Source organism: Oxyura jamaicensis, chromosome 2 (assembly GCF_011077185.1).
Source record: "Oxyura jamaicensis isolate SHBP4307 breed ruddy duck chromosome 2, BPBGC_Ojam_1.0, whole genome shotgun sequence".
NCBI lineage: Eukaryota > Metazoa > Chordata > Aves > Anseriformes > Anatidae > Oxyura > Oxyura jamaicensis.
Window position 1 is genome coordinate 120,887,366 of NC_048894.1, and position 27,526 is coordinate 120,914,891.

Below are 27,526 nucleotides of genomic sequence, written 5' to 3' on the forward strand. Positions count from 1 at the left end.
TCCCTAGGGGCCACATGACATAGAGAAATTACAGAACAAGGGGGTTGGCTTATGGTGAGGATATTCAGACCTTGATTTTTAGAGAAGTCTGTGCCTAGTTCCAAATACCCTATGAAAGCAGAAAAGAGTACACCTGTCTGCTGCTTTTACACATTTTTGTTTGCTAGGTAATTTACAAGCATTGCAACCCTCCAAGATGCTGGAGAGCTGCAGTGAATTGCTTCATCTAAGAGGCTGAATTAGACTTTATGAATTTCATGTGTTTTGTCTATTTGGTTGGCTGGCTGGTTTTGTTTTGTTTTCCTAAAACCAAAGGGCTTTATTGACAAGACATTCTGTTTTACAAGAAGTGATATTTTAAATGACTGCTTGTTTCTATCTTCACCTGTTTCAGTACAACACAGAAAATACATTGAGTAGATGTAAACATTGTAACTGAGTGTTTATTACACTCAGTGTCTGACACTCAGATTTTTTAGAAAATATACTTTTTTGCCTTTCCAGGAGTAAAAACAAATACAGAAATAAAGACCACCAGAATAAGGAAAGTGCTGTATCTTCTAGGAGACATAGTAGTCCATGTGACCTCTTCAGAATCAGCATTTCACCTCTAAACAGATAGTTTAGTATAAAATATATATATATATATATATATATATATATTAAGGGATTCTTCAATATGTCATATTTTGGTGAGGTGAGTTATCTTTAGTATCCTTTTAACCTTTTACCCTACTCTAACTCCTACTAAATACCTGGTAATGTCAGGAGATCCCAAAGTACTGCTGCAGAATGTAATTGAACAGGAAGTGCTGAGCTCTTAAAAGGCAAATGTTTCTGGATGAAATGAAGTGATGTTGTTTTCACTTTTCTTGCAAATTATTTTCTTACAATCAATCATCACCTTTTATTCAACCCTCTTTCACCTCAAAAAGCCCATGTGTCACAAGCTTGTAGGTGAAGTTAAAAAAGAAATGTCTACTTAGTGAAAAACAAGCGAGTCTTTTGGAAAGTCCTGAGTTTGTACTTGTAAATGTTCAACACCAGAGTTCTGAGACAGGTCAGGTTCTCAGGTAGTCCAAGGAGATCTGGGTCCTGAGGTCGTGATCTGCAAAATGTGCTCAGCTGCTCTCAGTTCCAAGGATGACTTGCAAAATCATGCATTATATAAAGTAATGTAACAACAAAGTCATAAAATATCCTGATTTTTATTTATTTATCTATTTTTAAAACTTACTGCTTTTTTCAGTGATCAAAGCCTTGACCAAAGCGTTGCATGGGAGCAGAGATCTCACTGAATTCACTAATATCTGATGTACATGTAAAATTTTCCTGGCTAGCACTGAAATGTTGTTGGGACACACATGGAGTAACACACAGGACAACACCTAGAGCAGGGAAGGACATATTTCTCTGTTTTTTTGTTTGTTTGTTTGTTTTTGTTTTTGTTTTTGGTTTGGTTTGGTTTGGTTTTCAGCAAAAAAAAATTCTCCCATAAGACCCATAGAGTCCCAAAAGGGAGTAAAGCATTACTTGCTTCCCAGTTGAGCAAGTAATGAACTTTTGACTATGGTAATACTGAAATCTGCTGAAGAGTCAAAAACAGCAAACCAGAATGTGATATCCCCTTTCCTTGAAAGAGAAATCATCATGATATCCCTCCCCTTCTCACAGGAAACACTGACTTCCAGGGACGGTGTTGCAGCTGGTGGGCTTCCTCCTGTTTTATTAAAGAAAGTTTATGTAGGAGAAAGAAGACAAACCTTGCAATCTATTCCCTGGCAGGCAATTTGAACTCTTGGGATATCAATACTCTTCAAATTTCCTGTTATTTGAGTTCATTCTATTTTCATTGATAAATTGTTAGGGTGTAGAATCATGAATGAATTGTCATTAGAGAATTGATGTCTTTAGAGACAGAAAAATCTTTAAGGAAAAAAGCAGATAAAGGAAGCCATTAATTGGAGACAGGGAGAGTGCCCTGGGAACATGTGATTATATTTTTTCCTCCTGTTTCTGTACTCTTTCCTAGCTGTCTGTATTTGGCAATTGTCAGAGACAGAACATTGGGCTTGCTGGATCTGGTTCAAAGAGAACTTTCTTGTGCTTTTATGAAAGAATTAAAAAAATATATATATTTGAATAAGGAATTGTTGAGTTCCTGAGTGTTTTTGTTCTTTGTAATAGCCGTGAGGCAAAGAAAAGACAATCAGAGATCACTCTGGTGTCAGCAGCCAGCCATTAACACCAAGTAAGTGGTGCGAGTGAACCTTAGAGCAAGCAAGGTCAAAGGATGGAAGAGAAGGAAAAGGTGTTCAAATCTAGTCCTAAGATGTGGGGAATTTCCTACTCGCTCATTTTCTGCTTTCCTTGATAATAAACATATGAGGGGCTGTTTATTTTCCAAACCTAAGGGCACCAGGGTCATTGATACAATGTGGAGGCCCACCTTAAATAGTTGCCAAAGCAAGAAATCCTTTGAAGGGTATCATTCTTCTTTGAAGAACAAAGGAGGTGGTATGAAGGGAGAATAATGTGCTGATAGGCAACCGCAGAGAGGAAGTCTTCCAAATCATGGCCTCATGTGAGACCATTGACTGCAGTGGGGAGTAGTTCAGATTGCAAAGACGACAAGGTAGAGTTTTCAGTGCAAAGTGTTATTCAATGAAAAGTAAAGCAAAGGATGAGCAGATTCTCATGCAAATGTCCAAGATGTCAAGCCACTGTGAGACTCACCTGTCAGGCATGTTAGATTCCCTTTCATATTGTCTGATGAATATTCACCCCTGGTGGTCTCGTATCAAGGCAAGTTGCCAACAATTCTTTTGGGCTTCTACCAATAAATTAAGTCCTTCAGGGTAACACATAGCTAACATTCAGCATTTTTCCATTTAAATGTCAGATTATTTCATCTTCCCAAACCCATGACAGTGAAGGCAGCTTTTAAAATCCACCATCATGATACTGCAGTTGTTTCCCAAAGTCTGATACCACAATGAAAAGAAAATGCAGATTCTTTAGTGGTGTGTGTGAAACTCTGAAGCTCTCACAGATACAACCATTGCAGTCTGTTTAGAATATGAATAACATCTGCCTTCCCTCCAGCACCCTGGCTCACCATTACAGCATTGCATATGTTGGCATATCTGGAGTCAAGGCATACAATCTTGCATGGCACAGCAAAAATGCATGGCTGACATCTTCCTTCTTGTCATACAGCCAGTTCCACTGAAAACACACCTAGCTTGCATTATCCATAATAAAATATACCCATGAAATCCAAAGCTGAATCAAAGACTGGTGAATTGAATGGAAAAGTTCCTAATTTTCTCCAGTAATGTCAGACCCATGAGCACAGTGCCCTTCAGAAGTAGTCTGTCGTTCTGACAACCTATTCTGTAACCTGAACCCCTTGGAGCTGGGACTGTACTTTGGAGCTACAGTTTCCACTGACATTAAAATCTGTTATAAAACCAAGATGCTCATCAAGCAGAAAGAGACAACACAGCAACTTTCACTGCTTCAGGCACTGTCAAGTGTTATTCAGGCCCTCTTCTAAACAGAGAAACTATGCATATCTTCTGTATGTAAAATGTGCATGCACTACATTTTAATCTTTTCTTCCATTATCATCCATAGATTTCTATCCTTTGAATTCTGTCTTCTAAAAAACTTCTAAATTCTTCTAAATATATAAAAATATTTTTTCTAAATAGTTTAGAGTACAGACACATGATTGAATGTGTATAAATGAATGAGACGTTACAAGTTACCATATTTTATTTGGTAGAGGTGAAAAATGACAGTGTACCTGTTGTTAACCCACCACAGTTCTATGGAAATCAGTTTAGGAAACTCAGACCTCCCTAGTGTACAGTCAAGGAATGGCAGTGATAGACACATAGTAGTATCCACCTCGCATATTGTAATTTTCCTCAGCTGTCAGTCAGGAATACTCTTTGATGTTTCAGTGCAAAATACAGCAGGTTCACCTAAACCACCCTGGAAAGTTTTACTTGCAATGCTATAGGCCAGGGATGGCAAACAGAAGCTACAAAGAGGTTATTAGAAGTGATGGGAAAATAACCTCTTCTGTTCAGAAATGCACCCCTGTTTTCATGTGTTGAGTTTCACTTCACAGTATTTTTTTTCCTGTCTCAGCAGAGACACGGCTTTTTGTTTTCTCTATGTGTCTTTAGATTCATACAGAATTAGTGCATGCAGGAAGGTGCTGTTTTCCTCAGCTTCCAGCCGGCACTGCTACCTTCATGTTTTGCTAGAATGATCAGATACTTCTGCGGTATGCAGTATTTATTTAGAAGAATACTTTGCAAAGCAGCAGGGAGGAATGAAACTTTCAACATGGGACTCTAAAAAAAAAAAAATTTAAAAAAAAAGAAAAAAAAAAAGAAAAAAAATTTAAAGACAAAACTAACAGTATTGCCCATGGCAAAAGCTTCAACCAACTTAGCTGAGTCAGGACAGGAAAATAGATGATGTAAAGGGTGAAGGAATGGCAGTAATATAGGGGGAAAAAGGCACTTAAAAAAAAAAAAAATAGTATCGGGTCTTGGTTTTCAGTCTGAATTTGAAAGTTGCAGCAAGCGTTTCAACATGCCAGAAACAAATATTCCTGATCTGGTAGACAGGGATTTCTTGGAGGTGTAGGAAAAGTCAGAAGAAGTTAGAGCAAGGAAATGTTAGCGTCCCACTAACCTGCACCTCTGCCTCCAGCTAGTCCACATCACACCGGCAGCTCACAGAGGAGAGGACAGACGAGGTCAGAGAGAAGGTCAGAGAGAAACTGCAGGACAGTATGACGTGTGTGTGTGTATCCCTGAGTGTAGGTAAGGCAGGTTCAGCCACAGGGCGTGGAGCTGGCCCTGGGAACTTACCCGATGTAGGTGCATAGCTTGTGTAGCATTCTGGAGAGGGAACGGACCTGCCATGGGGAGCTGAGTCCTGTACCCCTGCCATAAGCACCAGGGCTGTGCTTATCCCTGGCTGTCACTGGTATTGAACATGGATGATACTTTTGCAGTAAGAAAGAGGCAACTATGTGACTGCTTTAAACTCTCTTGTAGGTAATTTATTCCAGAACATTTTAATTTCAGTTGTGCTTTATTGTTGCTGCAATTGCTGGTACTACCACCTTTTCATTTTTAGGGGTTGCTCAATTATTGCCCTGGCATGCTTTGATTTATTTATTTCCTAATTATCTTTTTTTTTTTTTTAAAGGAATGAATAAATGGGTTCAAAACAAACCCCTGTTTACTAAAGTAAGAGAAAACTTATGGAGCTGTGATGTGACTAGATAAACCAACTATCATTTCTTAAGTTCACTCTTTCCATGAGCAGATAGTCTCCTGTTATCAACAGGGTATCTGAAGTCAGATAAATTCTTGAGTTGTGACAGTGCCAGTGGGGAGAACTTGTTTTTCTGCCTTCTTCCTCCTTCCTTTCTTCTCTCCCTTACATCTGCTGCTTACTAAACAGGAACAGGTCTCTGTAAGCAGTGTGGGAGACCTTATTCTTTTCCCTGCAGGGGAACAGAGGCTACTCCTGCCACTTTTAAAGGAGAAGGAAAGAAACTGGCTTTTCACATTTCCACTCCAAGTTGATAGTACCACAACAATGGGGAGAATAAACTGATGATGGTTAGATTGATTGAAGAGGGGAAGGGACCATGAATCATTTATTACCAAGTGGCTATTTTAAGGTCCTCCTACAAGCTCTCTATTTTCCTTCCACTTCCCTTCCTAAGTACATCCACACTGATTTTTAATGCAATTCAGGATCTAAACACCAATTAGTCACCAGTGCTCAATAAGCTCCTGGGATGCCCTGTGCTGCCTCCTGGACCTGTGGAACCAAGCTGCAATATCCATGCCACCGTTTCTGCCACAGCTGTGTCCTTCAGTTCCTCCTGTCACATGTGCTGGTGCTCAGCTGCCTCAGCCTGCATGGGTACCCTCTGCGTCTTCTTCCAGCAAACAGCACTGTGGCTCTTGCCTCTGGGAATTGGATAAAACCTTCTTCACCCACTTCTTTGCACGTGTCCATCTGGTGCAGCAGTCTCACTTGCATCTGGGATGAGTCCACTGCACATCGACATGACTGCGGCCCACCGTTATCACTACTAATATCATTTCACAAACAGTACTAGACTTGCTGCTTTGCTCTGTCTGTCTCAAGACACCTGTGAGGTCAAAGTGACTCTGACAGCTGGCTGACAAGCACAAGCATCTTGTTTTCAGAGGTCGTATGACCTCTCAAGCCTCACTGGTGCCGCTGTAATTTCACAATGCAAAATACAGCCCTGTATGTGACTTACACCTCCTGCACATATTTCAGTAGCACTTTGAAGCTGCTAATCCAGGAAACTTGGTTATGTGCAAATTTCCTTACAGGTCTTCCACCTGAAAAGTGTGCTGGGGGAGGCGTTCCCTTATCTTTCTCTGGAATCTTCTGAAATATTTTTGTAAATTTTACATCCGTATTTGTTTAGTTTACACCAGAATTTGTAATCTATTCTGAGTTAGTTGAAGGCTCCAGACAGTTTTTGTTTGTTTGTTTGTTTTATACTTTCCCTCCATCCTTCCTTCCCCAATCTAACATAATTTATGTATACCAGTATTGTTTATACTGTCAAATTTGTTGCATTTCCATGTCAAAAACCTCTGGCTTCAAGTGCAACCCAGTGACTTTCTGAGAAAATGATTTCCTAAAGAGATAATGATCATGCACAAATGGATGCCCCAGTTTCATAAGGTCACCTCCCAGAGTGTTACTGTCCTTTCAGTTTCTCATTAGAGACATTGCAAATGATGCCAGGTTTTAGGTCATTCGTATGCAAATGAAACGTTTCAACATTTTTGCTTGATTTTTATATGATCTGTAAGAGCACTACTTTCACTTCTGCTTATAAGCTTCTCCCCAAAGCAATGAGCTTCTCTTATTGTAGCCTGAATTACGGCAAGACAAACTTTGTAGGTGAGCCATGAACCATCTCAACATCCATCTCTGTTCCATACTCTGTTGAGAGTTCCTGTATTCCCTCAAAATTTCATTGGTTTCCTCTTCAGTTGCTATCAATACCTGGCCATACAGTGAATGAATGGGATCTCTGAAATCCAATATTTGGCATGTTTTTAGCTCTGTAATAAGTATTATTTTTTCCCTCTGGTTTTGTTATAAATTATAATTTTTCCATATTTTTCTACATTTTTCTTTACCCATACAGTTACTGACATAATTCTACAGTGGAATAAAGTTTAACTCTGTAAGACCAGAGCTTCATTCACTACTACTATCACTGACATGTCTTTGTAGATATCAGTGTTCCTGGTGCACCTAAGCATCACAGAAAATCAGTCCATATCCCATAGGACTTCAGGTGGACAGACTGCTGTTTAATATTGCTTGCATGAAGAAGTCTTCTTCCCTTCTTCAGTGACTTCTGCTGATGTTTTTAAGAGTCTGTGTAGTGATGTGATTCTTTTCTGAATGACAGACATCATCTTTCATGAGTTGTTTTTCCATTCTAAGTTTCTCAGAGGCTTGGGTTTTGGAGGCTCCCATGGTGACTGATTTATGCTTTCCTCACTCCACCTCACTTGCAGAAACACTGTGGGCTTCTTTTCATATCCATATTGTCAAAGCAACATCTAACCACCTCTAACCTCAGGAAAGTCCCTCTTTGCTATGCAAATGTTAATTGCTTTGCCATAAGTTTATTCTAGGTATATAAGTAGATGTTTCCTTGAATGATTTTTCCCAGAATCTAACTGTGATCTTATGGGAAACTGAATGTGACTCCCAAAATTTCAAAACAGTTTTTGAACTTTCTATCAGCCACACACACAAAAATAATAATTTTTACCTTTTTTTTGGTAAAGTCTGTTTAAAAACATACACCTGACACATTTCACTTTACCTTGAGAGTAGTACTCAAATTGCTATAATAATCTTTCATAATTAGCCTCCTCTGCCTAAGTAAATGGGAAATATTTTTAACAACCAAGGTGCTTCAGAATTTCTCAGTCAGAATTTAAGCTGTATTTTCAATACCACTTCTGTCTTATGGATACAGACTGAAGTACAAGGCAAAATGACTCCAATTATCTTCTGTAGTTTGAGAGAATTCCAGTGCTGGCAAGGCTTTTAACTTCCCTATTTTTCTCTTTAGATTTTTTTTTTCTACTTATTTTGGGAAAATTAGTTGTTAACTAATCACCTTGAGTGGAGTATTTGCTGTGTTCAGTGACGGATTTCATACTGAGCAGGCTTTAATAGCCTGAGCTCCTCCACAACTCAACTAGTAGGTGTGTTGTCAGTGGCCCTTATCTTGAATTTTTGTGCAAAATTGTACTATACAAAAACACTGATGCACATGTATTAGAAATGAATATTATTGTTAAAAGAAAATGAAAAAAATAAAAAGAACCACAGGTCAAACATCTGCAATGACTCAGCAGTGCTATTAATTTCTCACTAATGCTCCCACACAGATTTGGCTTTAGCTGCAACCCCCAAATGCTTTCCAAAATGCAGGATTTCCAGAAGAAATTGGTTATCTTACCAGAAATAACCCAGCACTACTGGAACATTATCCAGTGAACAGCATTTAAAAAAAACAAACAACAAAAAAAAACTTTCCTTCTCAGAAAAAATCCTTTCTGATTTTTCTGATTCTTTTCTGAGCCAGTTACCATTTTCAATAATGGAGAGGTTTTAATTAAGTTGATGGACATGAGTGGGATGGATATGCATTGGAGCATGTGTGAAATACCATAGCAGCTAAGAGGGAATGCAGCTTTTCTGATTACTTGTGTTCACCCAGCACATTGCTGATAACAAGGAAATCATTCTTGGAACAATGGTTCAGAGCAGAGAGTTAGTGATACAGATTTTGCTCTGGTCTGAACAGATTATTTTCTTTTGTTTATTGCTGTCATTTATGCTCCTAGTATGAGTTTTGTGGCTAAGCGTATCTTAAATCAGCCTTACCTTCCTGCCCATTAGTCTATAGTAAATTATAGTGTATTTTAAAGATGAAAAATGCTTCAGAATTAGATGGAAACTGCAACCTGAAGTGCTGAGTAACCAGAGTTCAGTCAGTGATGTCTGTGGAACATGACCAAGTAAAATCCAGAGCAGGGATAGTCTAATAACTGCAGACGCATGCATGCACCTGGTGGGCCTTTTACCACAAGAACACACTACTGTCTTGCTTTCAGCTCACCCAGATTCCCTTCTGCAAAGCTGCTTTCTAGTTGCTCGGTGCCTGACCCCTGTGCACGGGGTTGTTCTGTCTAAGACAAAACACTTTACTTTTGTTAACGTGTGTCCCAGCAACACATTTTTTTTTTTCCTCATTCTATCATGATCCCCCTGAATAGGTGACTCTCTGCCTTAACCTCCATGTTGCACCCCACAGAATATTATCAAAGTTCCTGGGGATTAGTCACTCGCTAGCATCACCTATTTCATTTATAAAACATTACTGGCTACAGTATGAATCCCAGAGAAAAAACAAACAAACAAACAAACAAAAACATCAGTAAAAGACCACAAGGCAGTATTTGTACCTCTGATCTCAGCATTTTAATCTCAGCACTGAGACCAATGTTTCACCCATACTGTATTCAATGTCCCAAAAACAATAACTCACCAGTTTACTAGACAAATACACGGGACACTATGCCTAAATCCTTGCTAAAGCTGAGGTAAGTGACATTCACTGATTTGCAAATGCCCTGATACTCAAGCAGGGAGCAGTAATAAAACGTCTGAATTTTAGCAAGGAGGATATGAGGCAGCATGCCTTCAGGTGGAAAGAGTTCTCAGCAGGAACCCATCATAGGAGAAGACACAAGCTGACTGCCTTGTACTTACCTAGCAAATTTAATGATCTCCAGGGATATGACACAGCACACTCCCAGCCTCTGGGAGGAAAAAGCCTAATTCATTGAAGACTTCATGTAGTAGTGCTTAATGGGCAACTTCAATCCAATCTGAGAAGAAAAAGGAGAAGAAAATTTGTAGGTTTTTCTTTTACCAGAAGTGGGTGAGAAATGGGATCACACCTTCCTGCTAGCCTACTAGCCATAGTTTAGCAAATTCAATGAAATATCTTGTTCTAATAACTAATAATAAACTAATAACATTTATTTAAGAGTACTAGAAGAGAATGGTGGATTTTTTAGTTTAAAGACTGTCATTGTGCTCCCTAAAACACAGTTAAGAACAACCTTTTGGGGTATGCAGTGCAAATGCTACTAAAGCAGTAAACAGCTAGTACCCCTCAGATTCCTCTTCTTCAATGATTCTGTTTGGAGCAGGTGATCATATAGAAGAGGCCAAAGGACTGAAGAAGTGTCCTGGAATTATGCCTCCAGTCTGATAGCCATGCTTGGCTGGTGACAATGAAAAGACTAGGAAGCTGCACTGATGAGTGCCTTGCTTCCCTTGCACCTGCACAGGCAGCAGAAATCATCTTCCTGGTGCTATCATTTAAAGCTGTTTTGAAGTAAGGCAGCAAGGGATAGGAACTGTGAACTGGAGGGAAGTTATGCTGTGAAAGCAAGAGAGCTGTTGCAGGGAGTGTAAGCACATATTTTGTTTAGCATAGAATGCAAAGTTTATGCATCATTTAACGCTGCCAGACCGATAAATGCCCTGATGCTGAGCACAGATGTGATGAGCAGTGTTGGCTGACAGTTAACACTGCTTTATATGGTGCAGACAGCACACACACACACAAATTAAAATGGCAAAGTTACACACTCAGAAATTGAGAAAACCCATTATCACAGTAGCCCATACAGCTTCTGGGGGGCCGTGGCTCCAGGTGGCTTTTACCAGACCTCTAGGAGCAACCACTGCAGGCAGAGATCTGAACTCCCAGCCTCTGGCCAGGGTTGCAGGTGGGAGAAAGTAGCTGGTGATCTCTAAGGGTTCTGACTGATCACAGCTTTTAAGGCGAGTGGGTATCACTATGACTAGTCCAACCTATGAAGCATCTCAACCTCTCAGTGAGTTCTGGCACATGCACGTACACAGCTGCAAAGTCTCACTGGGGCAGTGAAACCATGTGCGTTAGGAAAACCTTGTGTGAAGAGTCAGGCTCATACCCCAAAGACTGTGCTTTCAATCTCCACCCTCCAGTAATCACAGAAATATTACTGAAGTGCAGAAAACAACATATACATATATATGTATATACATGTATTTCCCCCCAAGCCCTTTGAGAAATCACTTCTCCATCCTCCAGTCCCCCAAAACTGTTCCCATAAAGATTTGTGTAGCTCTCAGTTGAAACATTTGAGCCCAAAATGTAAAACACTGGCAAAGTTATAACGATTGCAAATGGCACATCAAACAGTCTTAGCTATTGGTGTTGCTACTAGCATTGCCTAATATCAGGACCATGGGGGAAAATATCAGTATGTTCCCTGCACTGCATAGTGCAAGGCTCTTCTATGCAAAATGGTCTTCATACCATTCATCTTTCTTAAGTGCAGGGTGTAGAAAATGGCATGAAAGTTAAAATGCTGCCTGTCACTGTAAAAGGAGCTTTCCTAAATAACATGTTTTCCACAATGGAAAACCATGTATCTTTAGTGCAAATCATATATTTTTTTTTGTTCTCAAAACATATTTCAAGGACATTCAATCAGGTTTCTTATTACCAAGGCACTACTGCATTATTAAAAAAGTAAAAAAAAAAAGAAAAAAAGAAAAAAAAAGAGAAAGAGATCACAGAAGGGCAGACACAATGAGATTATATTTTATTGTGGAGTTGACACATTGGTCTGCTCCTGTCAGTTTAGCCTTGTGACTATCTGGGACTTTGCGAAACGCAAATACATAAAACAAGTTTCCCTTCAGCATGGAGGGATACAGAAGGTAAGCAATCTTACTAACATATTAGAGCAAGGGCAGAGATTGAATCATGCAAATAAAAAGGATTTTTTATTTTTTCCCTAGGCTTTTATGGTTTGAAGAACAAGAGGTTGTATATGAATCAAAGGTGCTGCTGCCAGGTGCTTACCTAAGACAACATGAGTTGCCTTGCATTGAATCCCCTCAGGGCTGGATTTCCACCACTGCACACACATCTAGCGTTATGTCTCACTTTAAAAACAAAGTAGGTCAGTCTTCCTCACCCACCCATGTGCACACACACTCCTGTTGAAAGAGAAAAAAAAAAGAATTGCAAAATGCAATGTACCAAGGTACACTGAACAGTGTACATTCATCAAGGATAACAGAAACCATAGAAATTATTTTTAAAAGTATTTGTGCTACATATAGGTGAAGGGAAAACTTCCATTTTAAAATGAGGTTCCAACTTCAAACAAAGCAGCAAATTCTGAAATTCTTAGTGAAATAGTGAAATAAGGTGGAACTCTAGCTTCCGTTTAGCAGATGACCTTGAGAAAATAGGTGCTAGAAGCCTACTATACCTCTTCAAGGAGCTGTATTGAAAAGTCAACACAATGATTTTCTTAACTTCTTTCTAGACAGACACACAGAAATTTACCAGAAAATGAATAATCTGTCAGTTTTTTTATTAGAGTAACGTTTTGTTGGCAACAAATGCCAACAAAAAAACTTCATCTTTTTTTTTTTTTTTTTTTTTTTTTTGACCTTGCTGGGTTATAATCTCATCACAGTAATAGTTTATAATCTCCTTTACATGCCTCTCTATAAGTGAATGCACATGCAAAACTTGAAGATAATTCCATGTTGTGTTCAAACCAAGACACAGCAGACTTCTGTTGAACATCAAACAATTTGCTCAAGACTATAAATAACAAAATCTCCTTTTCTCTATCATCAGGTTTCAATCACAACACCAGTGTAATATGACTGTATGATTTCTGTGTAACACCTTGGTGCTTTCATAGGCAAGATGAAAAGCTTTTCTGCAAAGTCAATAGGTCTCCTGAGAAGAAAGACAAGTGCCATGAGACCTTTTTTAATTGCTTTTCTTTGGCTGACTTTAACTAATGCTGTGGGCATTCGTCCTTACCATGACAGTTTGGCTTTCATAGCCCCTTTGCTCAGACACAGGGATATATTGGCATAGAGCAGATGTAGAAAGTGGCAATGTGATGAGAGTGTGAAAAAAGTGTTGGTTTGGGACAAGAAATAAGCTGCTGGACATTGTCCTTTTTGGGTCTGGCACTTGACTCTCTCCTTTCAAAAGTCTTCTAAGTTCTAGCAGATTTGCCTCAGCATCATATTCTCTGCCCTCGCTCCTTCATTCCCCATGCTCTGAACTGCAGTGTCCCACACATCCATTGCCCTGCAGGATGGGTGCGAGACCTGCCTCTGCAAACAGAAGTAGTCAGGGGGAGAGAGATTTAAATTGGGTCAGCTAAGGAAAACTGCACATTTTTTCTACAGTGGTTAATAGCACTAATCAATTTTGTTTAGAGCTTAAGTTTTAAGAATTATTCCCAACTTAAAAAAAAAAAAAATCTTTAAGTTATTTTTTTTCAGAAGTGTATATGAAAAATAGAACATTTTTCAGGTCAAGATTTCAATGCTGAACATTTTAGTACTCCCTGTGTGTATTCTTTTTAATGTGAGGAAATTAAGGTGGTCTTAAGGTGGTGGAATATGTCTTAACACTGACTTTTGCTATCATTGCTGGACATGCTCATTCTGCCTGTGGACATTTTACTTCAGAAGGCCCTGTATTAAAATCCGGCTGCAAGAAAAAACACTTTATCACTGCTTTAACTCCAGGCATCAGGGGAACGGTTGGAGGAGCATGACTTCTCTCAGAAACCTGGCATTTGTACAGAAACTTTGTTCTTCTGATGATTTCAAGCCACTAAATCTACTAGGTCATCTCCAGCCATGGGCTTGGTAGCCCAGGGAGCACGGAGTGTCACCGCCAACTTGTGGGTACACTCTCCAGCAGGCATCACATGTGTTGGCTCTGCAAGCCTGGAGGCCAGGCTTGCATTGTGCCCAGTGTGTTTTGTAGTTTCTAATTAAGCCCTAAACTACTTTCAGCTTTGATGATATTCCTACTGCTTTTCCCTTCCCCCACAACTAATTTCAGACTGGCATGTTCAGCGAGATACAAGAATAGAAGCAACGCAGCTTGTAGTCACCTTCACTTCGGAAAGCTGGGGATGGAAGTGTTTCTGAGCTAGAGTTTACAGCAAAAACCAGGACAACAGAGATGATTTAGCCCAGTTTGCTAGGACTGGCTGCAATGATCACAGCAAGTTTCTAAACTAACTCCAAAAAAAAAATGCCTCTGGCAAATTCTTGTCCCTTCCCATGTGCCCACTTGTTCCTACAACCCAATTTACACCTCCTCAGCCTAGCGCGTGGCTGTCATTCTTTCTGCTCAACAACAGAGCTCCTGTTCTGGCCTTGCCTCTCTCAGAGCTAATCCAGAGATAGTTGGGATGAGTTTGGCAGTACTCAGCCAAGCCCCTGAAGGAACGTGCTGTTTCTTTTGTGATATAATGCATTCACCTTTTTATTCTAAAGGAGCATCAGGCTGTAAGCTGTGGGTGAAATAAACGCTTTGAAATCAGCGGGGCCAAGCAGAAAAACAGCACCAGGGTATGGTGACAGTCTAGAGGTGCCACTTCTCCTAGGATTTTTTCTATTCTTAAATTATTTTGAACTGGTTCAGCAAAGGGTTCCTCGTAAAGAAGTCGTGAAGAAATCTCCCCTTGCCCCAAGGTTACAGGTTATTTTGTTGGACCAGATGATATGACAGCATGATTCTATCAGGACAAATCAAAGTTTACTGAGCAAATCTGTGTTCTGTAACCTGATTTATTGGTGCCATCTGCCAACACCCATGAACAGATGCTCTGTAGGACCTCACTAACGTGCAGTAATGACTGGGAGAAACCCACCGCAAATGGCTGAATTTTAGAAGTTATAGAGTGTAGCAGGAGAGATAAACATAATGAAAAATGTCTAGGAGAATGCATCCTAATGTTCATTTTTCAGTTCAATTTCCCTGACAGCAGTACTTCAGAGCATACTAATCTACATACGTGGGTATATGATGTAAAAATAAACCAAGCACTCCTATTTTTCTGTGATTTAGCTCCAGTCTTTTGCCACTGTATGTTTCAAAGAGATCATTTTGGTGTGAGCAGTTACAGTCACTGCTTCACGAAATCAATGAGTTCTTCCTGATTGCAAGAATCCCTTTTGCAGTCATAGTTTGGCAGGTCAATACTGCCCTATTGCTAGCACTAATATAGGGTAATATAGGGTGTTTTTTTGTTTGCTTTTTTTTTTTTTTTTGGTAATGTTTTTTTCCCTCCTCTGCAGCTATTTCCAAGCCCTGTGTACTCTGAGGGCATGCCAAGGTAGAAGCAAATGAGCTTGCAATTATTGCCACTGGCAACATTAATTTTGCATTCCTGTCTCTTCAAAAACACAGGGGAGCAAAAAGAGATGACAAAAAGAAGAGCAACTTTTCCAGATGGAGGTGTGAAACGTGCCTAGTCTCTGAGCAGAGCCACGCTCCCTTCTGCAGCCCTGGGGTTGCTCAAGAGGGATGGGAGCAGCCCAGCCCCAGGTCCCTCCCATCTCCAGCCCCAGGTCCCTGCCATCCCTGTCCCCTCTGCTGCCTCCCACCCCTCCTGCCATGGGTGTCCCCAGTTAAATATTCAGCTCCTAGGAGCTGTATTAAAATTAGAAACTGAAGCTGCAGTGATGGGGGTGGCTCTCTGCCTTTTCTCCTAACCTGCATTGTAAGGCAACCTGCTCTGTCTGCACCCAGGGTATTACTGGGCACTCATTCAGACATGCTCATGGAAGTCTTTTTAATAGACACAGCCCATCCAATACCTGGCAAAGTTATAAAATCAGAGGACAACTTTCCATCACTGCCACTGTTTCTGAGGCTGGATTTGGACCCAGGGTTGGAGAGCTGAAAGACTCCCCTCTTTATTGTGCCAGTCCATTAAAATCACCCACTCACAGAAATTCTCTGGGGAAAAACTATCACTGAACTATTAATAAAATCTTCCAGAACTATTAATATGGTCTGTGGGAGCTTTAATCCACTGCAGGGACTGATTATGTAAGCACACAGGCATGAGGATGCTGCTTTTAGCCTCAGTTTGAATGACCTTTCAGTTTAAACAGTTTTGTTTATGATTGAAATCGGCCTGAATCTAAGAGAAACTATTTTCATTCAAAGGGGATTATATTTTGATTTGCATTAAACTGGCGAGTCTCATCTAGATTAAAGAAATGCATTTGGATGGCAAGATGCGTGTTTGCTTATCTGATTGCAAAGGGTTGAGGCTATGAAAGCAGCTTAAAAACATTTGTGTCACAAAATTCAAATGTTCCAAAGCTGGAAATATGCTATAACTTGTTTTTTGAGCTTAGCTCATTGGTCTATGAAGTCAATTCACACAGTTTGAAAAGATTAGCTGGATTTGTATCAGGCTGCATTTATTCCTAATTTTGATATTCCAAAGACTGTTTTACTCCTCTGCCACACTTTGGTGTGATGAGATATTAAAAGATCATCTTGATTTTTAGCTTTCAGAGTCAAGCAGTTCAGAACAACAAAGCAGTGAAAGGTTTCTGATGTGTACTCCTGCCAAAAGAAATAGATGTCATGAAGGCAAGAACAGGCTTAAATAGTAAAAAATTGTCTCTCATTCACCTCATAGCTATCACTCCCAAGCTATTTAGCAGAACATTTTGTACAGAAGATTTTCAGTCTTAGGCTCATTTCAGTTCAGAAATTTCCTAGCACAGGAGGTCTGAGACGAAATGATCTCCACATTTTCTTCTGCTCTGCAAGCTTGGAGACACTTTTCCAACCTGAAAAAAAAGATGTATTGAGGTTTGTATGGATATATGGGTGTCTAGGGCAGGCCAGCTCTGGCACTCAAGTGTTAACCTCTTTCTCTTCTTTGAGGATGATGTGGAGGGAAATCATTGAAAGGAGGTTGCTTTTTGTTTGTTTGTTTTAAAAAAGGCAAATAAGGCAAATAAGTCCTACCTAAAGCACCAGTTTTGTTTGATCAACAGGAATAATTAAACCCCCTGTGCTGGGACAATTTTGTCTCTCTATGTTTGCCCATGCTATTTAGGAAAGGTGTCACTGCTGCAAGGTCAGATGTATTCCTTGTTTTAGTTGACTTTGGGTCCCAATGAAATGAAGAAGACCTGGTTTGACTCTGGGGTAAGCCAGCTGCCCAAATAACTATCTGGTGTCCTTTTACTGTTTCTTACCTGCTACTGCTGAGTAGCAAGCTAGCCAGATTAACACAGGGCTGGATGTGTTTATTCACACTGTAATTGCATCTCTGAGTGACATGAAGCTATGTCCAGCCTGGTTTTCAGATAAAATGGCAGTAGTCTACACAAATCATTAGGCTAGTTCCGGCATGCCATATTTTATTGATATCTTTGGCATAAAATATAAATATATCCTCACAATTGGGTATTTTTAACAAGGAATCGGGTTAAGAAAAGGCTCCGTGATCCCAGGGTCCTTTTCACAGTAGGCTCCAGAAAACACACCTCATTATAAAATATACCTTCCCAAGGAATCACGAGACAGGAGAAATCAAAAGAGAATTCCTAAAAGCAAAAGCTCTCCAGCAGAAAATCAATTTCAGCTACTTTCACCTAGCCCCAGGGAAAGCAGCAGAGACACTAAGTGGGGTGTGGGAAAGGTCTCATACATCTTCCTAGAGCTGCACAAGACAGACCTCCAGACGAGAGCTTTTCTTTCCAAGACAGCTCTGCACTAATTAGGGACTTCTGCAAAATTGGAATGCTGCAGCTCCAAACTGTCTGGATGATTCCCGTATCAAATTTCTTTGGTAAAAAATAAATAAATAAATAAATAAAATGTATGTTTTCATCTTTGTTCTAATTGACAGTCTCACAAATGCAGGTGGACTGAGAGATAAAAGTCAAATTGAGCTTATGTGCTTAACTGTGAGAGGAACAAAAATAGCAGAAAGCAAAACACACAAAAAATGTTTTGTTTATTATTATTATTATTGTTATTTCTTGATAATCACACTGTCTTTTCAAGGTTCTCTGTGTATTCTTTGGTGTATCTTTAGATTAAAAAGACAGCCGTTGCCTTAAAATAACGCTGTTATATGAGACCTTCCTGTAACTCTTTATCTACTGATGTACCAGACAGAACTTAGTTTATGGACTTGACAATCTATGTTGGGTGGACATAAAATTCATTTTCTGTGTAGGACAGTACATTCTCCTGTTTACTCAACCCTTTCCAGGGGCAGTCTGCCAATTCAAAACTCCAGCTGGTTGCCTTAATTCTCAGCATGCCAGCATTCAGACCTTTTTTGGTAAGGTGGTATCATTAAGGCTGCTAAACATATTTGTAAAAAAAAAAAAAAAAAAAAAAAAAAAAAAAAAAAAAAGGAAGCCTGATATAAGCCTGATATTCTGATATTTCCCACTGAAGATTGTGATTGATATAATCTGTATACTCTAATGAGAAAGCAAAACATTTTTTTTTTTTGAGTCAATATAATTCTCCATGTCTTAAAGTCATTCCCATGCCTCCTATCTCTTATTTCTTTAGTGTGCCTTACTTCATGCTCATATTGACCTATATGACTACTAAATCAACCTGTAGTGCAATTTGGGACTGTTCGGACAGGTCAGTCCCAAAGAGCAAATGAGTCCAAGAACTTCTTTAGAGCTATAGTTTGTGAGGTGGCAGCTGCATTGACAAGTATAGAAAGATAATAATAATTTAAAAAGAGCATCCTGATATCGCTTTCTTTTTTTTTTTCTTTCTTTTTTTTTTCTTTTTTTTTCCCTGTTAAAAGTATTCTGTGAAAAGTTTCAAATCTTCAGATTTTCATTCCTGTGTGGGAGGAAAGCAACTGAATATGTGAGTTTTGCATGAGTTGGAATTTTTTGTCCCTGGTCTTGTCTAAATCACTTTTGGGTTATGATGGGGTAGGAAGCTCCTTTTGGCTTCACTTCATGTGTCTGAAGGCTGATGCTTTCACTAGGTGGTCTCAGAATAAAGGCCAGATTCTCCACTGCTGTTTCTCAGGACAGCCCAGCTGAAGTCACTGCAACCTGCAGTGATCCAGTAGTTTAAATCAGTCAGAGCTGCATCCCAAAATTTTATCTAATATCCCAGCAGCATGGAAATACTGTCATCTTCACAGTGAATGAACACCTCCAAAGAGTATGTGTCCTCCTTGAAAGGGCTCCTGTCTTCTGTCCTGACTACCCACTGGCTTTGCACATAGAATCCAATACTGAGATTTGTAGTGATCTCAGCTAAACTGATGAGTTTGAGGTGTAAGAGGCTTATACTTCTGTATTGCTAAAGAAAAAGGTATCACTTGATGCATGTGGCCCCTCACAAACATTAACAGGATATATTTTGATATGGCTGTTAGGGCAATCCATGGCCAGTACCCAAAGAATATATATGGTCCTTCTTATCTACTCTGGGTGAGGATGGAGACAGGAGATGGTGGGGTGCTTACATAGTGACAAATTTGTGAAATAATTCAACCTTGAAGCTGTGCAGAATCTACACTGAGCAGGTGTATACGGGGATTTTCCATATCATGTCACAAATCTACCCCACACCCCCACCAGCTGTGGTGTCTCTGATGCTCCAGATAAGGCTGAGAGAAAGCCCAGGGACACCCAGCACTAATTGTGGGGGAATTAACCTGCCTGAAGCCAAAGCCCTGCAGGAAGAGACCTGGCTGTGCTCCGCCAGTCTGTGCTGAACTGTGGGGGTTAGGAGCATGAGCAGGAGGATGGCGGCTCCGTTAGGACCTCTTCTCCAGGCAGAGCCAGGCACCTCTCCTCTCTCTGGATCCATCCTGTTCATGCAAGTCAAAGACCCCAGGCTCTTCCCTGACTGACATTTGCTAGATGAGAGCATCGATACAAAACGCCCGTCGCAATACGCGGCAACCTTTCAAGGCGCGCCAGCAACCTCCTCTTCTATTAAGTGTGCCACGCCGCCCGAGCGGAGCGGGCTGCTTCTGCAAACACCTCCCCAGCAGGACGCCACCTGCATCTTAATGCAGAGGGGGGTTTGTGCACAGCCTCGCAGCCAGCGCTTGGCTCTGCCAGTTTCCATGGAGCTGTTGTGGTGCGCTCCCACTACACCTCCACTTATCAGCCTTTCCCACCCATCCTCCTCCCCGGAGTACGCTGCGCGCTCACCCCTAAAGGTCAGCCATTGTAATGATGATTTTAGCAGGAGGGAGGCAGGGAGGCAGCAGGGTGAAGAGGTGAGATGCGTGCGGCACTGTGCGTGGGAACCGGGGGCTTGCCTTGCGCAGCACAATGAGAAATTAGAAAGCTTCCCCCTCGAGGGAGCCGCGCTCATCAGCCCTGCCTCGCTTCCCATCCCGGCAAAGTCGGATGGATGCCCTGATGGAGTGAAAAAGCGTTCAGGCAAAGCGTCTGGAGAGCCTGCTTTAAATCATCAGCAATTGATGCAGCAGCGCGTGGAAGGGAGAAGGGACTGCCTGCTAAGAGCAGAAACTGATGCAAATGTTTCTGGGCTTCTTCCTCTTCCCGTCTCCCTCCTGCCCCCTCGCAGCACGCCCAGCACTCGGCTGCTGTTGCAGATGGAGAGAGACAGACTTCTTCCTCTGACTTTCATCCTATTGACTGCCTGGCTAAAGCACTGCATCTATTAACTGGCTTCCATTTCTTTCTTTCTGTAGGACAGCTTTCCTGCCCGCTTTGGAGGAGTCCATTTTGTCAACCAGCCCTGGTACATCCATGCCCTGTACACGCTAATCAAACCATTCCTCAAAGACAAGACAAGGAAAAGGGTAATTAGAATGGGCTGGGGGAGGTAGGAGGCTGGAGGTCCAGAGGAAAGGAGTAGTCCCTTGTTTTCTCTCTTCATTTTTCATACGGCCCCAGAGAATGGCAGCTGTTACCAAGACTTACATTTTTCAATGATCTGGGTTGGATCGATAACAAGAGACAAAGATTTGTTATCACTAACCAAGTGTAGATCCTTTCTATGGGGACAGAGGTGATGTAGAGGGATTATCAGGCCTGGCTAGAGCCATCTGCAGAGAGGGAAACTTCTGCTCTACACATTTTGTGGGAGTAAACATTCCCATTTTGCATTTTTAGCAATTTGACTTTTTTCACACGGTACTAACTCACTTATTTCCACCAAATTTGTCCCTGCCTGAAGCCTGTTGGCTCAAGCTGCAGAAAAGGCTGGTGTTCCCCACTGAAACCCATGTGAACTGTTGTCCTGCAGTCACCTTACCTGTTTGTCCATGAAGCTCATGAAACCATGACTGGATCATCTCTCAGGGGGCCCCATTCCCTGCCTTGGGTTGTGTCTGACAGAGGATATGGGTAGTGCCAGCTGGAAAGCAAAGAGGGATCAGAGAGCCCCATGTTGCTGAAGCAGCACAAAGTGGCCTCGCACTGCAAAACATCAGTCCCTGGGTGCAGGGCTGGGTTACCCCTCAAAAGCTGAGGACCTATTCTTCACATTTGCTTTCAGCAAGCCCCACTATTTCCCTTTTCTTCCCACTGCTTTTGTGCAAGGCTCTCTCCTCTCACAGTAACAATAGGTGGTTATTATTCCCGTCTTGCACTTTCCCCAGTCTGGTACTTAAGAAAATGATGGTGCTGTGCCAACAATAATTGAACCAGGCTTTTCACAAGTGTTTATGGTGTCAGCCTAACTCTTCGGCTACACACACGAAAGCTGATCCCTCTCCTCCCAGTGAGCGCTGGGTGCTCCAGAAGACCCTGCCTGAAACTGTGGTGTCACGTCATGACACCCCGTGTTTCACTAGAGCTGTTACCACTGAAGCAAGGAAAGGATGATAACTATGAACTTTATTTTTATTTCTTAAAGATCTTTCTTCATGGTAACAACCTGAACAGCCTTCACCAGCTAATACACCCTGAATGCCTGCCCTCTGAATTTGGGGGGACCCTTCCCCCGTACGACATGGGGACGTGGGCTCGGACGCTGCTGGGCCCCGACTACAGCGACGAGAACGAGTACACCCACACGTCCTACAACGCCATGCATGTGAAGCACACGTCCTCCAACCTGGAGCGGGAGGCCTCGCCCAAACCCATGAAAAGGTTAGTGCTGCTTCGGAAATCGCCTGGGTTTTGGCTTGCCGTAGAGGTTGGTTGTAAATCGGGCAGGAAGGGCTCGTCTGGCTCGGAAAGGGCCTGCCGATGAGTTGGCAAACATTGACAGTCGGGAGTGCTTCACCCTGGGCTGAGCTCTTGACGTGTTAGGAGAAAGGAAGCCTCTCTGTGGAACCGTAATTACTTGTCTGATTGCTGATTAGTGCGAACAAAAACAAGGGGAAACTAATGAGCCCCTGCACAGAGCAGTCCACGGAGTGTATCCCAGCAAAACGCTCTCCTGTACAGCACCGCGCAGCCGGCAGCGCTTCGGTGCCGCTTTCTGCGAGTTGCTGTTGCTTCGGCGCCCGCTGACCCCAGCTGGTAACATTTCGCCTCCTTGAACATGCAGCCCTTGTACAGTGAGCTCCACTGCCCTCTAAAGGAAAGCCGGGCTCGACTCGTAGTGCTGCTCCTGCTCCCACCTTCCCCCTCCAGCCCTGCCAGCGCAGCGCGGCTGCTCTTTTAACATCGCTGCTGTTGGATCCGGTGGGTGTGCGTTGAATGCTCAGCGTGGCAGCTCTCGAAAATACAGCCCCGGGTAATTTGCTCTAATTGCGGTGACGGGGTGAGCAGCGTTGGCTGCCCACTACAGATCGCTGGGGCTTGTGGCCATGAGAGTGGCACGGCAGGGCGGCCACCAGCTGTCCCCCGGGAAAGACAGCAAGCGATGGCCGGGCTGGCTCCTCTGTAAGAGGACGACGTCCACACTTGTTTCTCCCTCCACGCTGCACTCCGCGAAACTGCTTTCAATGCAGATCGCAGCCAGGCTTTAACTCGCTGCTGCCACTTGATGAGTGCGGTGCTCACAGATGGGGTGTCACTCCCTGTGACAGGCAGCGGCCATCATTTTGTCACAGCAAAATCAAAGCTGACAACACAGACAAGCCAGAATGTCATGCAATTAATTTTAAAAGTCTTTCATCGTCAGAGGGTTCGCGATGCGCAGCTCCCTCCCAGGTTAGAGGGACGCCACGCTGCCGCAGCTGCAACGCGAAGCCTCGTGTGGAAAAAAGCTCACGCTTAGGAATGGACGTGAAGTGCTGCGTGTCCCACCTCTCGTGGGGTACAACCCTTTTTGCAGGGCTACAGCCACGGCATGAAGAGAGGCAGCCGGTCTGCAGGTCTCCCTACAGAGTCCCAGCCAGGACTGGGACCCAGGATGAGTTTACAGAGCCTGTCACAGAGAATTCATTTTTTTTTTATTTATTTATTTTTGGAAAGCAATAACATATATCATATTTTTTTTGGAAAATATTAGCAATGGAACACACACTATATGATTTTAGAAAGATGCCAACTAAATATTACACTACAGTTAAAATATATAACAAGATTTTACAATTCTTGTAGCCTTACAGAAATAAATCTGTTACTGGCATTATTATAATTATTTAAGCTTTGAACTGCTAAGAGCTGTTCACAGGTTAGTGGTAAATCTTTGCTGAGGATCACATCCTAAGCTGCTAAGGAGTGAGGGTCTCGTGGTGCCTCAGGGGAGAACCTCAGCTTGAAAACGAGCGCGGTGCCAGAAAACCCTGCCTTGGGGCAAAGCCTTCTCTTATAATCTGTTCACGATACAAAAGTGCATTAATACAAATATGGTGAGTGGATGAATCTAATTTGTCACGTTGCCTCTGGGCAAACTAGATCTAACTTTTAGTCTAATTTCGTTACTCGGCAGTTAAGTGAACCATCTGATCTTCTACCCCATGGTCATTTCTAGCTGTTGGAGGTGAAAAGTTCACTGCTTCTACAGATTTCCTCCTATGAGTATTTGCCTCAATTCTTCTTCCCCTGAAATCACTTTTTGGCCTAACTTAAGGTAAAAGCTTACGCTAAGGAAGCATAATTGCATGCTTTATTAGATTTATTAGATCAGATTTATATCAAAGGCCTGGTAACAGGTCTGCAGACTTCTACCAGCATTACTTTTCTATATACATCCCCCCTGGCTCTTTAGGTTCGCACAGCTTTAACAGAATGAGTGTTTTGGGTATGGCTGAGATTCCTGGGAGCTTTACATGAGCCATAGGTGGTCTCCTAACATTAGTCTTCATCTCAGACATAATTTCCTCTCAATTGCCTTATCAGTTTTTCCCTTATTAAAGCAATTTCACACTTCCATTAACAATCTTTCCCCTCCTCCACACGTGCCATAAAAATCTTTAAGCTCTTGAGTAAAAATGGTAATTTTGCAAGCATTTCTATGCAGAAATGTTGGGTTTAACAGCAACAGCAGCAACAACAACAACAACAACAAAAAGAGGCTGACCCTTTCTTTAGCATCCATGTTCCTCCAAAAGGGGTAAAGACTGAGCCTTCTTGGGTTTCTGTAACTTCAGGATGACAAGCCTTGCTGAACAACTAAGGGCCTTCTGTCTGATGTCCCAGGTATCAATGGAGATGTTTCACCTAAGGAAGCACTCCAACAGCCCAGCAGCTAGCTGCATGGGAGGGCATGGGGAGTAGTTATTCCTCCTCTAGTGCACCAAGTGGCAAGATGCTGAGTGGCACCATGCTTTTCTCCATCCCTCCCTCCTGTCTCAGGCTCTGGTGTGACCTGCTGGATTAGGATTCTTTTGCTGGAAAGAGATATGAGCACATCCTAGAGATGCCTACCAGGGACATTGCTGTGTTAAAGGTTTCTTTTTTCAGTCTTGGAGACTCAGTGCTATCAACAGATATATGACATTTAGTTCTTATTTGAACTAAATTCTGAACCAGAAAATTGTTAACTAACTGTGGTGTGTGGCAAAACTGGGAAAAGGGGCCTCTCTTAGAGACTGCTGAGGGAGAGAGATTTTCACCCTCAGCACAATCTACTCCAAATACAGTGTCTAGCAACTCTAGTGTCAGAGATGCTGAAAAATCAAAGTAGAAAATAGAAGTTAGAGATCTGGAAGACAAATTCCAGGAAATGGAAGCAGAGAACTGACTGAAATACTTAGTAGCCACTTTATTTATAAAACGAATCCAGAGGGGGGCAAAAAGAAGGATTTTTCAAGATGTAAGTGATACCAACCTGAATTTATGACCTGAAAGTTAAATAAAGTCTATCAACATGCAGACAAGGAGAACATGCAGCACGAAGCAGCAGTAAGAGGCAATGGGGCTGGAGCAGGGACTGCTGTGCTTTGGCTTTGGGACTGCCAGCACTGCTTTGGCTCCCGTCACCAGGACAGGTGAACATAAATTGAAATAAGTCCACCTGAGAGTTGGGAGGAGGGTGAGGAGAGTGGAGGCCATAGAGCAAGAAGCTAAAGGAGAGAGTGGTTTTTATGCCTTCCCTCACAGAGCAAAGGTTGAAATGGATGTGATTGTTGTCTAAATAAAGGAGGAAAAAAAAAAACTGGTGAGAGAACAGCTATTCAAATACAATGACAACTTTGCCATGAGATCAAGTGTGAATAAGATGGCCAAGTAGACTTTGGCTGGAAATTAGAGGAGGGGGTTTCTTTCCTTGCCTTTACAGGAGTGAGTTACTGAAACTCTGAGTCTGTGATATGACAACCTAGCTAATGCATGAGCTAAAGGTCTGAAGTGAGGTGGTTACCAGAGGTCACAGGAGACTAGAATTGCCCCCTCAAAGTCTCATTAGTGTCCAGTTTCTGTTCCTTTTAGCAGCAATGAGATGGGAATGTTACTTTCTCTCAAACCACAGGCAAGTGTATTTTCTCCCTGTGACTTAAAATTGCATAAGATTTGTTCTTGAAAAAAAAGTCTTTCTTTACTTCAGAGAATGGAGTCTTTGTACAAAGGGAAAGCATTGTAGACCCTCCTAGAAAAAAAGCTGCCACTGACTCTAGCTAGCAACATGATCTTGAAAATTATGGGATTTGACAAGTTTTTGTAATATGGAAAATCTTTAATCAAAACCAGTACAATTGTTATTTTATTTTATTTTTTTCCCACCAGTGACTACATGAAGCTCCACTGGGGAAAAATGAAATCAGTGGAAATTGCACTCCCATCTGCAGAAATTATCTCACACCCTGAGAAAAGTCCCAGAATCCTAGTACAGTATGAGCAGATGGGGAAAAAAGCAAAGCAGCTGATGACTCCAGATAATGAGTCTTAATGGCCAGGGAAAAAAAAAAAAAAAAAAAAAAAAAAAAAGGCAACAATAACAAAATCCATTCAGAATATATCTGTTTGTTAAGATTCAGCTCAATTAAGTTTGAAATGGGCAAAGTAAGAAATGTGCAAACTAGCATTAGTACAGTAGTAGCAAAATCAGTTCAGACAGAGCTCCACCACAACCCTTTCACAATCACAGGAGCAGCAATGGCAATAGACACTTCTCTGCCTTGGACCATCTCTGCATCCACACAGTGAGCCTGCCACTTGCTAGCATGGGGTTTGAGAGCAATGCAAATGGTGTGAAAATTCAGAGCTCAGGGAAGAAAATCACCTCCCTACCAGCTGTGGCCACACCTCATGTGAGCCCTGATGATCAGAAAGGAGCCTTGAGCTGGTGTAGTCAACAGGGAGCTAACACCAAAGCAGAGCATTTGTCTGCAGTGCCAATGCTGGCTTCTGTTGATGAGCTGTTGGTTTGGGGAACAGCTGGAGGTTTTATCTGGGTGAGCACCTAATGGATAGTTAGTGTGAGTGGTTAAGGCTGGCAGTTAAGGACTTAGAGACCTCTCTCAACATATCACTATGCCAATAGGGCATACCATTTTGGCCAGCATGCCTGTATCTACGTGGGCACCTACCCGCAGTGAGCGTGCATTCCCAATTGCAGAGATGGTTTAGTGAGATTGGCTGGGGGTGATATTAAAGAACTCAATTTTTTGAAGAAATTCCTTTTTTTTTCCCAAGTGTCACCCTGCTGTTACAGTTGGGTTCTGGAGAAGAAAGGAACCTGCAGCAGCATGTTGCCTCCCTTTCTTTTCTGTGCAAGGTATGCCTCTCTGCAGCTGCATCTGGGTCACTTTTTGATCCCTGAACTTAATTTTAGGTCCCAGAGATGGAGACTGTGCTCTGCCTTTGCTTGGTCACCAACCAAAGTCACCAAGCACAGTCTGGGAGCTGATTGTCCCTGCTCTGTTCCCCCAGGGTATCCAAAGAGTGCTCCCTTTTAATTTGCTGCCAGTGCAAACAGGTTCTTCAAACAGGTGAAATTCTAGTGCAATTTAAAATTGCCCTGCGGAGAAAGGAAATCTTACCTAAAGCTATACATATATTACAAACAAACAGCCTGTGCTGCTTAATCAAATTTATTTGATCCAAGTTTAATTAAGGATATCTTTAATCAAATTTGGAGTCAACAATTATTTTTAGGATAGCTTGGATTGCAAGAATATTACTCTTAAGTCAAGCTCAGTAGACACTAAGG

At 41.9% G+C, this 27,526-nt stretch overlaps 1 protein-coding gene across 1 annotated transcript in view; it reads left to right on the forward strand.

Annotated features, from left to right (window-relative positions):
• Positions 1 to 27,526, forward strand: part of CLVS1 (clavesin 1) — a 103,675-nt gene that overhangs the window by 66,940 nt on the left and 9,209 nt on the right. The window contains exons 4-5 of the mRNA XM_035319195.1: positions 20,727 to 20,837; positions 21,896 to 22,131. Of these exons, the coding sequence (XP_035175086.1) occupies positions 20,727 to 20,837; positions 21,896 to 22,131 (347 nt within the window). The remainder of the gene's footprint in view (positions 1 to 20,726; positions 20,838 to 21,895; positions 22,132 to 27,526) is intronic.